Here is a 17,707-nt window from a genome sequence, read left to right as displayed (position 1 = left end):
TCAATGATAGTACACCCACTTGATAATGATATTGTCTTAATATTATGTTGTGTCTCTCCTCCTCCTTCCGTGCCTTAGCTTTCGGCCGTTATGTAGTGTATTTAATGTGATGAAATTAAGATTAATAACCATTTGTAATTATTAAAAAGCGATCTAAAGAATCTAACAATGTAGTCATAAGGGCGCCGGTATATATAGTATAGGATTATAAAATAGGACAAGAATGAAAGTTAAATATATATTTTTTATATATGTATTTGTTTTAATGATATTCATTGCATTGTTATTCTTATTCATATATTACTGGCACATTTTTTTTAACTTAATATATAACTTGGTTTTTATAATATTCGTGTTCGTACAGATACTATCATTTTTTATACAAAATTTCCATGTCTCTATAATATTATTACGTAAATAATTTAAAATATTATAATTGATTTAATAACAATATTAAAATACGAGTACAAATACCAACCTGTATTTTAACTTTTAAAGAAAATCTTAAAGCCTATTACGAAGTGTAAGTTAGAGAATATTATTTTTTCTACGATTTTTATCTGTAAATATAATTAAGCATCCTCAGGACAATTTTTCTGATCTGTTCGCAAAAATAGTTTTGCATTTATCTTCTTATCTTTTACTATGTCGTACACTTTCTTCACTATTTCTTCTGAAGGTTCTCTTTGCCTCGTCAGAATCCAGGAATTCACTGAAAACATTGAATATAAGATTAATTTTACTTTTAACTTTACGGAACGGAGTGTCTTATCACTAGATACCCTGTGCCTAACGTACTTTATGCGACATAGAGCGTGAAACAAAAAGAGGATGACAAAAGGATGCCACCTCAATGTACCTTTACCCACATACTACTACTGGCTAAATGTCATCTATATTGATTTAGTAGTTCTTGCGTGAAAGTGGAACGAACATCTATATTCACAAACTTATAATATTAGTTAAGATAAGACTAGACTAGTAAGGTACATCTTTTATTTTACAGTCTATTTACATCACTAAAACTAAATTAAATATGTATAAAAAAACTAAGACTTACTAGAATGAAAAGATCCAACTTCTAAACAGCTCCATACTAGCGAATAATTGTCATAGTCGCTGTCTACGACCCAGTACGGCGCGTCGGGGGCAAGTGGCTGAGACGGGAATCGAACTAACAACTTGCTTCCTGGGTTGGGTGACTGTTGTTTCGCTTGCCCCTTAATTTGTCCCGGTAATCCTGTGCTGTTAAAATTGTAAAATGATTGTTATATATTTGCATTTTCAAACATCTTTAATATATAAAAATTGCATATATTAAAAAAAAATAATTAAAAATATATCTCACGATTCGTGCATAACGACATTAAGCAAGTCATCGTTCATTTTAATACTGTCATTGTAAAAATTATTAAAATTGAACCTGTGACCTCGAGCACAATAATAAGATACGTGAAAAATCCTTGTGAGTGTTTACTTAATAATTTATCACCACTTCAGTACTCACTATATATTTATCTGTTTGTTAAGGACACTGATCTTCCATTCGTTGTTGTCGGTTAAGTTGTAGGTGGCGGTGATACATTTGCCTCCAGCTTCGAATATCGCGAAATATTTTTCATATTCATACCATTTTCCTAGGTACTGAAAAAAGAAATAGTCTTTTTTGATTCACAACGCTCACTTTCGTTTTCCACACAGAGCGAAAATATTAATAATTCATAATAAATGAAAATATTAAATAATTCATTCCTCAAGTGGGAATCGAACCCAAAACCGTGCGTTTAGTGTCGCACGCTTGCCCATGCACCATGACGGCCTACAAAAGTAAGTAAAAATATAAAATTAAAAAGTTTACTTCTAGTTTGTTTTCGTGAGTATAATAATAAGTCTACAGTCATCACGAAGTCTTCGTAAGTTTGCAGTTTTGGTCATAACTTGCTGAGTCATCTTATTTTGTGTACTGACCGTGAAGACTAAATAAATTATGATTTAAAATGAGGAAGACGTAAAAAAATAATATATCATTACATACAGCTTTCTCAATTCTTATTGATATACATACTCGTAGATTTTGAATATGCAGAGAATTGTAAAAAATACAGAAAGGTCTTTGACTGTACGTACACTCTTCAGTTCCGAGTTCAAGCAAATACTTATGTTTATAAATTAATTAAGTTTCTGGGATGTTTAAAAAAAATGTGAAAAAATGGAGAGCAAAGGTTTTTCACACTAGGTTCCCTCTTTATGTCCTAAATAAAAAATCTAAATTACTGTGCAAGCAGTATTCGACGAGCACTGAAGTTATGCAACAGCATCAGCATCATACATTTGTCACTTACCTTATCTTATCCGTTACTTTTGATTATTTTCTTCTTAAGTGAACGATACACAAAAGTTCAGAAAGCCAATTTTAGGGCCACGATATGTCGAGTACTGTACGTAAAAAGCTATTTAAAATGATCTTACCCGACTTGCGTCAAAAGGATCCATGGGGGCGATGTTCGGGCACGGTCCAGATTCGATTACTTGTGCAGCACATAGTTGGAGGGACAACAACCCACAGAGAAACGCCGCTATAGCCCTTAGGACGGACATCTAAAATGAAATAAGTATAAATGTTATAAAATCTTTGTGTAATTACATACACAATAATACTCGTACTAAATTACATACTTAGCATAGAAATCATTACATTTTTTGTACGGAAATATAATAATGAATCTACCGAATTTTCATATACTATATATATACTTTGAGAATATTATTATCTATTGAACTTTACAATTTAAAAAAACTAAGTTTATCGTGGTTGCAACGAAATATATAAGAATGAGATAATAAGTAAGTAGGTATACCAACTCAGTGGTAGCTAATATACAAACTTTATTGATACTACATACAGTTTATCTTTTTAAAAGCTACAAATACCATTTATCTTTTATTATAATTAACATTAAAAGCTTTTACTAGTCTCAAGATTTTGTACTTTTCCCTTAACAGACATCGTTGAGGCGATGTAGTAACAGTTCGATAGCTTTATATATATATTTTAAATTACTCAACAATTAAATATCGTATTTATCATAAACATAAAATTTGTTTAATAAGTGTAGTAATTTATAAATTATAGTCACTCTGTCAGGTTAGTGCTCACTTGCGTAACATCAAACAAATGGCGAAAAATAAAATATTCGTTTTAAAATAAAACGTAATTAATGAATGTTTTATCATATAAGTATGATTTAATTCACAAACAAAAAATATTATAATGATGAATGATGACGCTTATGAAAAGAAGCTTTCATTTAAAGTAGTAATTTAAAGTTCGAACATAGGATATTTTAGAATAACCTGCCGAAAAAAGCTTTGGTTATCCTTGTTAAAGTTAAATGATCGACAACGAGGCTGTCCTGGCGCAGAGGCAGTGCGAAAGGGTCAGTTGTAGATCTCACTCGGGGGGATGAAATAATAATATGATCCCTTTGTCTACCCTGTTTTCTGACAGATACAGCGTGAACAAAAAAAATCCACACACTAAAATCAATAATTATTAAAAAATATATATTATTACTAGTGGACCCGAACGCGGCTACGCCCGCTTGAACTATACGAATATTTATTAAATATATTTATGAAATTATTTTCAGTTTTCAATAGAGAGATGCGTTAAGCAAACTCATTTTGGGTGACGTTTTCTAACAACAAACTTTGCAAATCGTTGCTTAGCAACGACAGTTGTTATTAACATGGCGGAATAAATTGCATGTCAAATTAATAAATATTTTAATATATTGGTATATATCGATTATATTGCAAATGTGAGAAAAAAAAGTATCCTATGTTCATCCTGAGACCCTCAAGTATCTCTATATGAGTATTCTATCACAATTAAGTTAGCGGTTTGGCCCTGATTGCGTAAAAGACAGACAGACAGATAGACAGACAGAGTTACTTTCGAATTTATAATATAGGTATGGATTATTTATTCCTCTCTACGAGGACAACACGTTACAGTGTTAAAGTCACAGCGTTATGTTCCGCCACCGAACATACATATTTTTTTAAATATAAAAGCCTACTTTAAGGCACTTTATTATATCTCCTTTATGACGTTATTGAACCACCCACAAAATTATATTCAAAATTTTAAACACAAAAAATGATATTGAATTTCGATTCTTACATTTAATACATCGCCGACATCGAGTTTGCATTTTACTATCGCTAATATTTTTATCACAAGTAATATTAAAAACTCAACATTTGTTTCTTTCTAGTCTTAAGATAATGTATTTTGGATGATACACTCAGTAATCACAATTCACATGTCATATCATCACGTTTTACAATTCGATTAATGATAAAGTTAATATTAAACAACATCAACATAATTAAAAACACTTAATCATCGACGAACAAAATAAAGTGCAAGTAAATACAACAAGACTTAGCCGCGAAGTTATGTTAGGTATATTATGTTTACAGTTTACACATTGCACAGATAATTAAAAATCATTGTAATAATTCATAGTACATGATTCTGGTAGTGCTAATAATTAAAATACTTCTAAAATATACTTTTTAAATTTTTAATTAAGATTTTTAATTATTATGATACTAAACCGTATAAAAATGAAATAGAAACGAGTCTTATAATGTCACACGGGAGGGAACCTACAAAAACTCAATACGAAATAAATTATTATTTAGAAATTATTTCTAAATAGTCTTGATAAATTGTACTAATTATTTTAATATCAAATCATGCATAAAAAGTATAGTCTACATTTATTAGGAACTATAGTTTTATAATCAATCATTCCTGCACGATATAGCAGCAATGGCGCGAAACACAAAAAGGGACAAAATTTGCCGTAGTCGAATGCCACCTTCCGCCTTGTTGTATTTTAAAATTTAAAAATTTCGGAGACTTGACAATTTGAATTATTTACATCTATATTTATAAAATTGTATTGAAGGATAAATTTTTATTTGTAATAATTACATCTTTATTTATAGCAATTACGTGAAAAATAACAATAAAAATTACTGACTTGACTTATAATCATAACTTTTTAAGTAATGAATAGTGTCAATAGAGTCCAAATGAATATTTTATTATATATCTTTTAACTAAACTAAAATTTTAACTTAAAACTACTATTCGGCTTATGGGGTAAAATATTATATTTTTTTAAAGAATCAGAATTGGTTTTTGATTTAATTAAATAGTAATTAATATATCTAAGTATTTACATGTTTTACCCTTAGCGGAAATAGTAATGCCAATTTTATAACTCCTATGAAGAAATTAACAGTCTTAGTTTTAGTAGGTGGTACTTTTAGTTTCGTGTTTTGCTTTGTATTTAAAGTACCTTTACGTGACTTTCGGCCTATGTCTTTGTTAAATTATCTCGTCTTTTTCTTGTGTATAATGTGTTTTTATGATTATTATTTGTGTTTTTGTAATATTTACTTTACGAATTTAGACAATTCTTTTTGTTACTTTTATTTAGTGTTTTTATTTTAAAATGGCGTACTCTCACTTCTGCGGATCACATGGATATTAGTTTAATTTCTGTGGGCTGGGCATTCATCGAATTAAAATTTATACGAAATTTTAGACCTCATAGGCTCATGTGTGACTAGAATATGACGGATCCCCCTAGATGTATATCGTAATATGTTAAGGGGATGCAATTTATGAATTCAAAAGCAAGAGAGACACTGAAAATTTAGAGGTTTAGCTATCTATTAAGCCAGTGGACCGATAAAACCATAAATGTGAGTGTGCGTTGTTGTGCTGTGTAAGTGTCATGTTGATTTAAAATCACTTCACCGCCGTTCCACTCGCCACTAGGACTCGACTTCATGAATGAAGACTGTGCGACGTTGCCGCTTTCACAGGTTAGAGATTGTTTACTATATTATTTACAAATGATGTTTTATATTTCAACGATAATTTTATTATTTATTATGTTTAAAAATTTTTTTTTTTTTATTATTGGTAAGCTCTTTTTTTAATGTTATTAGGCTTTTATAGAGTAGTTATAACTGTGGTATCATTTAAAGTGTTTCTGACAATAACTGTATGTATATAAGATAACATTATTATGTTTTTATTTGCTTATATCACGAAGATATGGTATTTGGTCATATTGATTTAAAACCTCGAAAATTATGTTAATTATATCAATGTTCTAATATGTTATCGCATAGGTATTATACTACTTTTATTATTTAATAATATAATAACATAATTTGCATTTTTTTCCCATCTTCAAACAAGAACCAGACCAAAAAGATTAAGCAGAACTCCCAACGCTATTTAGAACCTATGTTTGATTTTTATAACTCGTTATATAACATTTTTAATGTTACCTTGATATTTTTTACATCAAATATTTTATAATGTGTACGTAGGTAGTGCTAATTGAACTTCAATTCACGTCTAACTCCTTTATGAGTATTATTTAAATTTTAATAACATCTTTTGAGATAGGTAATATATTTGTCTTTTATTTTAACTTTTAATGATTTTGGAGACAAAAGCTTTGAAAAACTAAGAAAAGAATTGCACTTTTTACACTTATGCAGAGGCGTAGTGGCGGAACTCGGAATTAAATTTATTAAGCCCACAGTCATTGCGGTTATTGTTATACGTTGTTCTGATGTTGAAATTCATAAACTTTCAAAAAACTATTAACTTTAAAGTATGAAAGCCTTAACTTAAACAAACAAGTTTAATTGAATTATTTTTGCTAAATACAAAGAAGCACCAATCTGTTTTACGTACGTTCGGGTTGCCTCCATAGTAATTCTCCACTCTCCACCTTCTCATTTTGTCTACCCTGACTACAAAGATAAAAGAAATAAGTGACAAGACAATGATCTATTTTTAAATCTGTCTATTAGTCATATAATCGTATATGACATCACCTCTACAACAAATAATTGTTTGTTCAAACACTCGTCTTTTTAAGATTTTTATGTGAAGTTTTTGTAAATAATGAATTTTTAAAACCGTAAAAACTTTGTCGCTAATCTAATATTTAGTTAGCTAAGTAAGTACCTGCCGCAGTGTTGAATACATGTGGATAAGACTATAATCCTCTTAAATATTATTTATTAAGTATTTAAATCTTTAAATTTATACAGATGTGTCAGAAGTATTTACTTTTATGGACTCCTTGCGTCTTACTCTTCGAGGATTCTAAGCAAAACCATATAGATATCGCGTGTTACTTAATTGACTACTTCTAAAATATATCTACCTAGATCTTAATGAAGTATAACTTCCTTACTTCGATCATTTATATATAACTAAGTGTAAATATGTTGATTGAAGTTTATAATTATTTGCGGAAAGATTTAGCATTCTCTAATGACGTTAATAAACATTGACAGAATTTATTAAATTTAATATGGAGAAGTCCCAATCAATATTTTTTTTAAATAAATGAAATAAGAAATAAATGAGAATTGATATAAAGATAAGCTATAAGTAAACACCGCCTTAAAAATAAGGCACTTCCGGATTAAAGTACCTACTCATTGTATGTAAAAAGCAGAAGGCCCTTGGTTCGTATATTTATACTTGATTTGTATATCATCTTTATTGTTTATACACGATTCGATGACACTAAATGCATTATGTGATAATTAAGGCTCCAAAACTGACCTACCACTATGAGTTACATTAAATATCAATAATTAAATATTTAATATTTTTATTTTCGCGCTCTAGTAACGAGGCAAAGCGCGGTATTAACTTCCATCATTAAACTAAATCATCAATAAATTAACACGCAATGCCTCTACAATTCAGCGGAAAATAGGGGACGGAGTATCTTAACACTAGGTTTCCAGGTTCCCTCTGTTTTCCCCTGCTATATGCTAGGTACAGGGTAAATTAAATATTATTAGCTAATATATTTATTTTATGCTTCATGTAGGGGTAAACTCATAAAAAACATTGTAATTAAATTTAAGATCTACCTGTTTACAGGTATTTTTAGTATTTATACTAAAAATGGTTACTGTGTAATAAAGATTCTTGTACATGTAAAATTTAACGTTATACATAAAAAAATCTTAAATCTGTAAGTAAAAGCTAGTAGGTAAGTATTTTTTTTTCTTCATATTCGCTTTCCGGGCTTAATGATACAACTTCGATATTAGATATCAACAGTGAAAATTCACTCCGTAAAATTATTATTCGCTCTACAAATTTGTGGGATAACAGTTAGAAATATACTCGTAGAGCATCTACGAGTATATTTCTAACTTGTAAAAAATTGAGTAGGTAATTATTATTATTTCTCTTTTCTTGTCCATTGTATGGACTATAATCACTTAGGTATAATGTTGTCCTACTTGCGTATTCTAGTATAAAATAGTTCTAATTTCGATACGTGGCAAAGGTGACTGCAGGAATTTTTATAGAGCTCATTGTTTACACTTTACACTAATACTATTTCTAATAAAATAGAATATGTACTAAATAACATATATTTGTGTATATTTTTTCTTTATTTCATTTTTAGAGTTTAGTAAATTTTTTATATTCGCGTAGAAAACGCGTGGAAAAGAAATATCTATATTGAATACCTGTTCTGATTTATCATTAAAAGGTTTATTTTAATAACAATTATTATATGTTATAATAATTGATATTTATGTCACTGAATAAGTATAATAAAAATATTTTTAAATATGCAGATTTATTCTATGGGCCAGTCTTGGCGCAGGAGCAAAGCGACTGTAAGCACGACAGCTTGTGAGTTTGATTACCATTCGAGGAAATTAAATATTTACAATTTTCGTTTTTGTCGCTGTAATATGGTATCCCGCACTAGTCACAAGCTTGTGTCCTCCACGCCACGACTGGCCTTTTTTGTCCGTATAACAACTCACATTAATCATACGATAGAACTAAATTGTACTACTTAACAACATACAATTTAAAATATGAGGAAAAAATAAACCAACTATGTTTTATCTTTTCATTTACTGTTATTAATGTATGGAGTAGTAATAGGGAAAAACATCAAAACATTAGATTCCGATTTCTTTGATAATACAACAAAAACAAGTAAATAACGCTTAAATCCATTTTGGTGTAGTAAAAATGTTCTGTTTGGGGAGGATAGGGGCCAGTTCAATTTTGATTCTTGAGAATAATTATGGGGTAATTATAATTCTCATTTCATTTCCTCCTTCTGGCAATAGGGCAAAGTACGTTCAATTCCACTACTCAACACGTTATATCTTGGAAATTGGGCGGAAAGTAGATATGGAGTGTGTCAAGAAGGTTCCCGATGCGGGGTACAGCATGAAGAAAATAAAAAATGGGTAACCTTACAATGACATGTTAAGATGTTACAGACTGAGAATAGAAGGTAGATAGATATGTGTTATTAAAAAGAGATAAGCTAATAAAATTAGCTTTCCAAAAAAAGCTATTTTAATTCACGAATATATTTTTTGCGGATTCTGTATAAGATTAACCTGATAGGATCTAGCCAAGGTTATATTATCGTAATAACAGCATTGGTTTTGTTGCGAGGATAGTGTTACAGACGGTTGAGGTCAGGTGAAGGTGCCTATATAACCTAAAAAAATACTTTAAATTTTCTATGATAATTGAGAATCGTAACTGAATGAAAAGAAAAGCAACTACAAATGCCGCGTATGATACTACCATGAAATATCGAGAAATTACTGAAAATACGTTCCGGTCTCCACTTTCCGCGGCAACTTCCGCAAAAAATGAAAATGAAAATTAATGTAAGCAAGGATCGATCTCCCTAACATCGGTTGTACAATCAGACGTAGAATCACTCTCGCTGCGCCACGAGCGACGGCCTCGTGTGAACTAATTTTATAAATATTACAAACAAGAAATAAATCTTGTTCTATGAGTTGACCGGGTTAAATCAGAATTGATTTGAATTTGTTTTCTTAATTTTACTATTGACCAGTTGTGGCGCGCAGGGCACAAGCGTGTAGTTATAAAAGCGATAGCTTGTGGGTTCATTTCTCACGCGACACTCAATGCCTCCAGAATACGGCGGAAAATGGAAAACGAAAGTATCTTAATGGGAAAGGAGAGTCTTAACGCTAGGCATCTCAGGTTTTCTCTGTCTACCTTGGGGAGCAGGATGTGCGGGATACGGCGTGAAGCTAAAAAAACCTGTATTGAATTTAATTTGTTTAAGTAATTTAACTAAACAATATTTTTAATCAGAACAATATAATCCACATTATTTTTTGAACAGAATAATAAATTGTAATATCTTAAAAATATTATTTCAATAATAGTATCTGGAAAGCTAACATGGTAATGTTAAAAACAAATATAAATAAAGCCCATCAGATTTACAAGAAATAAAGCCCATCAGATTTACAAATAATTAAATAAAATATACTAAATGATATCTTAAAGAGCCATCTTCTCAAAGCTTTATTGATTTAGTAATTTTCAATAACACTAAACGAGATCTCAACTGAAATATATGATAAATATCTGAGATTGACATACGTGAGGTCAAATGACTACTAAGAACATGTCATTGCCTTTTAAAATTTTTACAGGATAATAAAATTTGTATATGACATAAAAAAAACAAATTTAGAATTGAGGTCAGTTGTGGCTCAGGGGCACAAAGTGACTGCAAAATCGACCGGTTGTGGGTTCAATCCTCACTCGAGAAAAAAGGCAAAGCACTGCGTTGAGTTCCGCCACTCAACACATAATGCCTCCAGAATAATCTTAACACTAGTTAAGACACTCCGTTCACTACTTTCCGTCGAACCTCCACTAGGTTCTCTCTACCTACCCTGCTGTGTGCGGGAAACAGCGTGAAGCTGATTTATTTTGATTTAGAATTGAGTAAAAATATTAATAAAATATAAAAATGGAGTACTTACATTGAAATTCTTGAGTATTCTATAAACGTATAAACAAGAATTCTATAGTTATATTAGTATGAACACGTTAGCGCGTCTTTCTGGTCAAGCGTTGACTGCACACGCGACTATCAGTACGCGGCAAATGATTATAATAATTATACTTCAGAATTGACCTACCGATATAAATTAAAGTCAAGGCCGTTTTTGGGAAAAAAGTTTTTATTTAAGACGTAATGCGAGTTAAGAAGAACTAACGAAAACATGTTTAAAATATTAAATAAATTAATCAATGACATCCGCTTTAATGATAAATAGAGTGGAATAATTTATATAAAATTTGAGAAACAGTTTGGTTGCTTGGGGTTTGTTTTGTCGAGATTTAACCGACTAAAACTTTTATCATTATTGTCGCTGTATTCTTCATATAGTAAGGTGAGCAGGGGGTACATTGGAGCTAGGGAGGGAGTTAAGACACTATTCCTCGATCACCGCTCGATCTTTAAGACATTGCAGATTGAATGGCAAGACTGAATGTCTTGCTTTGACTAGTTACCAGACTTACCAGAGGGAAAAAAGAAAATAAATCATTCTCTGAGTGGGAATAGAACTCACACCCTTCGCTTTCGTCAAGGCTGCTGCGCCGCGATATTATATCCTTAACTTATTTATACGGTCTTAACTATATATTAAGATTAATAGTCCTCAAAATTTCAGTTTTGCTAAAATAACGTAGGTCTGGCGGCTCTGGGATCTTGGGCTATTGTAATCATACGTATTTGATGTGTCTGTAAGTTTAAGAGTAGACGGTGTCTACTACTTCTATATGATAATTTTTTAGCAGCGCCATCTATTAAGTATTTTTCAATATTAACAAAGTAGTTTATGTAACTATATATGGAGGTCTCTTTACTTTTTTTATTAAATATTTGATTTCGTAAATAAATACAACAAATTGAAAAATAAAAATGGCATAATAAATTTGAAAATTAAAAAAATATATATCTTTTAAAATTACAAAATTAATCTTTGGATTAGAATTCATATGGTATTGCTGAATATGACCGATACTTTCAACTTAACATTCGACTGGGAGCGTGGCGTCTCCTGTAATCCGGCTACTCGGAGGTCGGGTTCAGAGGATGGTTTGAGGTCGGGAGTCCTGGCGCTGTGTGGCCCATGTTGACTGGACGTCCACACTAAGCCTGGTGTTAATATGGACCCCCCGGAGGAGTCCGGGGGGTGCAGGTTCATTAAGGAGGGGCGAACCGGGCCAGGGGGGAAACCCAGCAGCCAAAAGTCCCCGCATCGGGCAGTAGTGGGATAGCGGCCGGGAGTGGGCGCGCAGTGACAGCCCGACCAATACAACCAGACCTGTTCCTTTTTGTTCAAAATTATTCTATTTTTTGTTTTAAATTACTCACAGTGTCTAATAGAGCTATATAATATAACAGTGTAATATTATATGATAACAGACTGAGTATCTTTGAAAACCACATTATTTAGACTGAAGTAATTGCTTTTGAATTTTGTCAGGAAGCGTATAATTTATTTAACAATCATAACAATTTTTTTGATGAAGTGTTATCAAATATTAATATTATCAAAAAAAAAAACATTGATTTCAAGGATCCACAAAAAGTTATTATTTCTGGGACGGATAATGAAGGGCCAACTTACTAAATGAATTGAAATGTCTAAATATTTTCTATAAAATCTTGTTTATACATGTGGAATGTACATGTACATACTGAATGCAGAATCACTGACTCTATTGACGATTGTGACGCTTTCTTTATAAAGAACTATATTTTTTGGTAATTTAAATACTTGCAGTGAGGCACTCCTTAGATCCAGGATCGATATTATAATTAATGAGTGCAAATAAATGTTAATTTATTGAAAACAGTATGCAATTTTTCGTCAATATTTGCTTATGACGTTACTGATAACGAGTTTACCTGAGTAAAATTATAGTTGCACACACAGTTGGCATTTTTTAAAAAAAATCAATCATATTATGAACTAAAACGAAAACACTATAAAGTGTTGTGTGTGTGCTATAAATAAAAACATATTGTTGAAATGTTTATTAATTTTATTACGGAACTTTGACAAAGTTTACTGACTATTACGTGTCTAACGACATGTCATTTTAATGCTTTATTTGGTACAGTAGCTTTCAAAAGCTAAGAACACAAGAACAACTACATAATAGTCATCACTTATTTTTTTACATTTTCTTAATAGTTTACACTATTTTTTCTTTCATCATTTCTATCTCTTCTTCTTTTGATATTTTCAACTTCTCATCTTTCATTTCAGACATTTTTTCGGGCATATCCATCGGCTTTTCCTCAACAGAAATATCCAGCTCGCCGGAACGTTCTTGAATGTTTTCAGATTTTGGTGCGGGGTCTTCTTTCTTCTGTAACAAACATATTTTTATTGATTGTATTTATTACTTTATCTAATAATTATTTTCTACAATGTGTTACAAATTTTACCTGTTTCAGTCTAATTAATTAAATATATTAACTGTAAGACATTATTTATTTATAATTACATATTATAATTTATAATACGCACTTCAGGTGCTGGAGCCTTTTCTTCGAGAGATACTTCTAATGGGACGTTTTTGGCGTCAATAATGACATCGTTTTTAATGTCCAAAGGATCAGCCACGGGGCTAGGTATGATGTAGCAATCAGCTTGGTTAGTCTTAACGAAGAATGTTCTGGAAATTCTGTACCGCTCCAGCACAGTGTAGGCCTTCTGCATTACCATGGGTGTTGCCAAACGTTCACGAGTAAGGATCCAAGCATTTTCTGTCAAATAATTAAGTAAGATTTATAAAATAATATTTATTAATATTCATTATAGCATAATTGATTTGTGCTGAGATGTTACCAAATATCTGATTTATTGAGATAATTGTGGATTGTAATCCCTATCCGAAAAATATGTTTAATAATAACATCCCCCTTATAGCCAGTAAAGAGAAGAAAACAATATTATGTACGTACTTTTTAAAATATTCAACTTACTGTGATACTTACGGATATGCACAGGGCCGATGCCGCTGCAAGACCACATCACCGCGTAGTTCTCGTAGTCAGTGTCCAGAATGCTGTACTCGTTGTCGTAGGGCGCCGGGATCGCCGAATATTTGATGATCATGCGACCTTCTCCCTCTCTACCAATCAACTGCATAGACCCTTCCATTACACGTTTCAATCCAGTTCTGAAAACCAATTTTTACATTAGTTAATTCTGAAATATACTATAATGTACTGTTTTCGTATATTATGTGTTTATTGTTCTACTTAAATAACTATTTCGAATTCTAATGTGCTTATTCATGTTTTAATTATCATTATAAGTATGAAAGATACTTATAATATCAACTTTCCCTAAAATGTAATAATACTTACAAAGAGTTAGTTATTTCATTAGAGACCAAGATCCTGCCTTCGGGTGTGCTCTCATATTTAGTGCGAACACACCGAGTTCCCAGTTCAGAGACGGTGAAGTAACGCTCAGCTTCATACCAGGAACCCAAGAAGCGATTGATATTGAAGTTCGCCATGGGCTGAAAATTATAACTGGGATTATCTATCTATCTAGGGGAACTTAGTGTCAAGGCACTCCATTCGTCACTTTCCGCTCACATTAGTGACATGTATAGATAGGACGTGGAAGTGACTAAATATTCCCCTGACAAGCAATCAAGGCTGCAGCCACTGCGCCACTGTTTCCTCCAAGTTATTGGTATAATATATGTACATAATATTAGATAATCTGATATATTTTGTATTGACGATGTTCATAATCCGATATCTATTGGGTTATCTGGTACTTTAGCTTTTAGCATTATTATTTTTCTCGATTTAATTAATAATAAATGTAATAGTTGAAGCCCAAATTAACTAGTGTTGTCCTCAAAAAGGGCAAAGTGGTGAACGTACCGGAAAAAACCATATATAGACGAATGCTTAAAAATATATACTCATCGAACGTAATGTAATGACCATTTTTTTGTGCTTTTTTGTGCATTTTTTTGTGCTCCTAACAGTTTATGAGGAGGAAAATTAACAATAAATAAAATTAAAAAAGGTATAATTCAATTTTATTCAGCTATTTACTGAATAATTCATATTAAAAGTAAATACGGAGCAATTGTCATCAACCTTACAACCGGTCCCCTTATGGCGAGTAATTACATAAGTATCGACGAAGATGATACAAGAGTTAAGGTCAAGAGCCAGGCAAGATGAAAAATTAATACATATAAGTAACTTGGAAAAGTAGTCGTATTTATATTCTTTAGACAGGTAGACAGAGGGACCCTGGTAACTTAGTGTTAAGACACTGCGTTCCCATTACGACACTTCCCCACTTTCCTTCACATTGCCGCCGCTGGCGGGGCTATCCGCCAATCTAAGCCTCGTTACCAGAGCGAAGAAATGGAAATATTAAATATTTCGTTTCCTCCAGTGGGAATCGAACCCATAACCTGTTGCTGTTTACACTCGCATACTCGCATACATATATTATGGAATATTAATAATATTCCATAATATATTTTCTAAATCTCTCATCTCATGAATCTTTAAAAATATAGTAAATAATAATAATTATCTAAAAAAAAAATACCTGATAATCGGGGCACCATCCCAGCGAGGGTATCTGCGCCGAAGCGCTCGCGACCAACAGCAGAACAAGAAACTTGAACATCTCGGGAGATCAAGAGTCACCAAAGTATGGACTGGGAATGATGCCTTACATCCCGGACCCTCACTTTTAAACCTACTCTGGAACCGGTCCTGATCTAATAGAGTGACCCCATGTTGATTTATGATGCTGCAATGGAGTTTGCAAAGCCTTGTTAGGGGATAGTGACATTTTTTAAGCTCCACACGGTATGGCTTATACATTGTCTAGTTTTTGTTTGTTCAAAAATAGATACGAATGTATTTTTTTTATTTATATCGACAATTGTTTGTGGTGTTAAATAAATTGTGTTTTTGTTTCGTCTTCTGTACTGTCTACATAAGAGTGGAGAAACATAGTGATATATCACATCTTTCTTAAGACATTTAAGAAGAAGTTAACACGTTCCACTCTCCACTTTCCGTCGAATTCTTGAGGCATTGTGTGTTGAGTGACGGAACTCACTCTCTCGTCATTAGGGCGAAGAAAATAAAATGTTAAATTTTTCATTGCCGCATGGAATCAAACCCGCAACCAGTCACTTTTACGCTTATGCCACTGCGCCACGACCGACTCCACTCTATATATAACACGTAACTACAAGTGTTTCCGTTCTCTGTTCGTAAATGGTAAGTTTCGGAATGTTCCCATGCCGGCCCATAGAGTCATAGATGGCAAAAAGCTGCTAACCATCTGCCTGCACCGGTTTTATTCTTATCCTTTTTATTTCTATCTTTGCTGTCTATTTTTAAAACTCACTTCATTTACTCTTCGAGTACTTACAGTGCAAATTGTTTGTTTTATGACCATCCTTAGTTGGTTGTGTACACAATGTTTATATGACTTGTGGTACAGGTGTTTTGTTTTTTAAATGTTATAGTTGATATATTTTAATTTAACATTAATATCTAATTTATTATAATAGATTAATTATATATGAGCCGTCGTGGCTTAGGGGCTCTGCTTCCAATTGTTGTATCGTCGTGAAACTTGGTAATTATATATAGATTAGATGACAGTACAATATTATGGTACCATCGAGCTGGTCTGATGATGGAATCTGAAGATGGCTGAGGGATTTTAGTTATTTTTGGGGTTCCGTACCTTTTAGGGAAAAAAGGAACCCTTATAAGATCACTTTGTTGTCCGTCCGTCTGTCTGTCTGTCAAGAGCCTTTATCTCAGGAACGCTCGGAGATATCGAGTTGAAATTCAAAGCATATACTCAGATCTACGGCCCCATGATTTCCTCAAATAAACGTATTTCTACATTTACTTGAAAAAAGATATGACCGTATGTAAGAAGTTTCCGTTTAAGAAGACGCATATTTTGACACCAAAATTCATAGGGTATTTCCGGTTAACCTAGATGTCTGGTTTTTTTAAATTATTAATTTATTTTTTGTTACTCAACTGATCGACGCCTTTCAGGCTAACTTAACTAGTGTAAATTATCTATATACGTAATAATTTTGAATTAGATCCTCACTCTGAAGTAAGATATAAATAAAAATAAAAAATATCTGTATTCCCACTCGGATAATTAATTATAAAAATAATTCATGCTCTGAGTAGGAATTGAATCCACAATTGTTAGACGCTACGCCACGAGAGCCTTTACTTACGAATTGCACGTGATGATATTTTCTTTTAATGACAAGGTTCTTTTATAAATAAGAGTGTAATAAATTGTTATCGTATTTTATTTTTTTACAATGTAACAAATATTATATTTAAAGTTCGAATGTACCTACTAGAGACTCAAACGTGACTTCGTTCACTTAAGCTTATTTTAATATTATAACCAAAGGAAAATATAAAAAAAATAATAATAAAACTTAACTTATCTTTTTAAAGGTAAAGTAAAGATTACAAAGGAGGAAGTATCCTAGGTATGTAATCTTTAAGAATATGTGTACAAAATTTCTTGATATTCGACTGATTAGTTTTGGCGTGAAAACGTATCAAACAAACTTATATTCACATTTATAGATACTATAATTTTATGACGACTTTGTATAATAAACAAAAAGCAAATTGCAAAATGCAATACTTAATAAGAAATAATTATACGAACAAAA

At 31.7% G+C, this 17,707-nt stretch overlaps 2 protein-coding genes and 1 non-coding gene across 5 annotated transcripts; 1 reads left to right on the top strand and 2 right to left on the bottom strand.

The window, feature by feature from the left end:
• Positions 1 to 403: 403 nt before the first annotated feature.
• Positions 404 to 11,051, bottom strand: LOC146535923 (apolipoprotein D-like). 3 transcript variants are annotated; one of them, XM_085191535.1, is made up of 5 exons: positions 10,936 to 11,051; positions 2,470 to 2,598; positions 1,508 to 1,644; positions 1,061 to 1,245; positions 404 to 712 (listed from the first exon to the last, which is right to left on the bottom strand). In XM_085191535.1, exons 2-5 carry the CDS (start codon positions 2,596 to 2,598, stop codon positions 573 to 575), a joined length of 591 nt encoding a protein of 196 aa, XP_085047661.1. In that variant the 5' UTR covers positions 10,936 to 11,051; the 3' UTR covers positions 404 to 572. The 3 variants fall into 3 exon arrangements, with proteins under 3 accessions (XP_085047661.1, XP_085047663.1, XP_085047662.1); XM_085191537.1 differs by lacking the exon at positions 10,936 to 11,051 and adding an exon at positions 4,093 to 4,478; XM_085191536.1 differs by lacking the exon at positions 10,936 to 11,051 and adding an exon at positions 4,187 to 4,478.
• A 951-nt stretch (positions 11,052 to 12,002) lies between these two features.
• Positions 12,003 to 12,298, top strand: LOC146535922 (signal recognition particle RNA). The gene has a single exon (XR_014878388.1).
• Positions 12,299 to 12,991: 693 nt separating this feature from the next.
• LOC146535921 (apolipoprotein D-like) lies at positions 12,992 to 15,731 on the bottom strand. Its single transcript, XM_085191959.1, has 5 exons — positions 15,571 to 15,731; positions 14,349 to 14,506; positions 13,974 to 14,158; positions 13,504 to 13,742; positions 12,992 to 13,342 (listed from the first exon to the last, which is right to left on the bottom strand). Exons 1-5 carry the CDS (start codon positions 15,649 to 15,651, stop codon positions 13,166 to 13,168), a joined length of 840 nt encoding a protein of 279 aa, XP_085048085.1. The 5' UTR covers positions 15,652 to 15,731; the 3' UTR covers positions 12,992 to 13,165.
• Between the last annotated feature and the right edge of the window lie 1,976 nt (positions 15,732 to 17,707).

The sequence above is a fragment of the Heliconius melpomene genome, chromosome 10 (genome assembly GCF_056956725.1).
Source record: "Heliconius melpomene rosina isolate 202511_hmr_F chromosome 10, ASM5695672v1, whole genome shotgun sequence".
NCBI classification, from domain to species: Eukaryota; Metazoa; Arthropoda; class Insecta; order Lepidoptera; family Nymphalidae; genus Heliconius; species Heliconius melpomene.
This window is presented reverse-complemented; position numbering and strand designations above follow the sequence as displayed.

What these genes read in the sequence shown, in the direction of transcription:
- LOC146535923 (XM_085191535.1), bottom strand. Translation starts at nt 2,598, where the DNA reads ATGTCCGTCCTAAGGGCTATAGCGGCGTTTCTCTGTGGGTTGTTGTCC. An exon ending in AACAAACAGATAAATATATA is followed by an intron (nt 1,246 to 1,507) that starts GTGAGTACTGAA and finishes CAATTTTAACAG; the next exon opens with CACAGGATTACCGGGACAAA. An exon ending in AGTTGGATCTTTTCATTCTA is followed by an intron (nt 713 to 1,060) that starts GTAAGTCTTAGT and finishes CAATGTTTTCAG; the next exon opens with TGAATTCCTGGATTCTGACG.
- LOC146535921 (XM_085191959.1), bottom strand. Translation starts at nt 15,651, where the DNA reads ATGTTCAAGTTTCTTGTTCTGCTGTTGGTCGCGAGCGCTTCGGCGCAG. An exon ending in AATGAAATAACTAACTCTTT is followed by an intron (nt 14,159 to 14,348) that starts GTAAGTATTATT and finishes ATTGGTTTTCAG; the next exon opens with AACTGGATTGAAACGTGTAA. An exon ending in CATCGGCCCTGTGCATATCC is followed by an intron (nt 13,743 to 13,973) that starts GTAAGTATCACA and finishes ATTATTTGACAG; the next exon opens with AAAATGCTTGGATCCTTACT.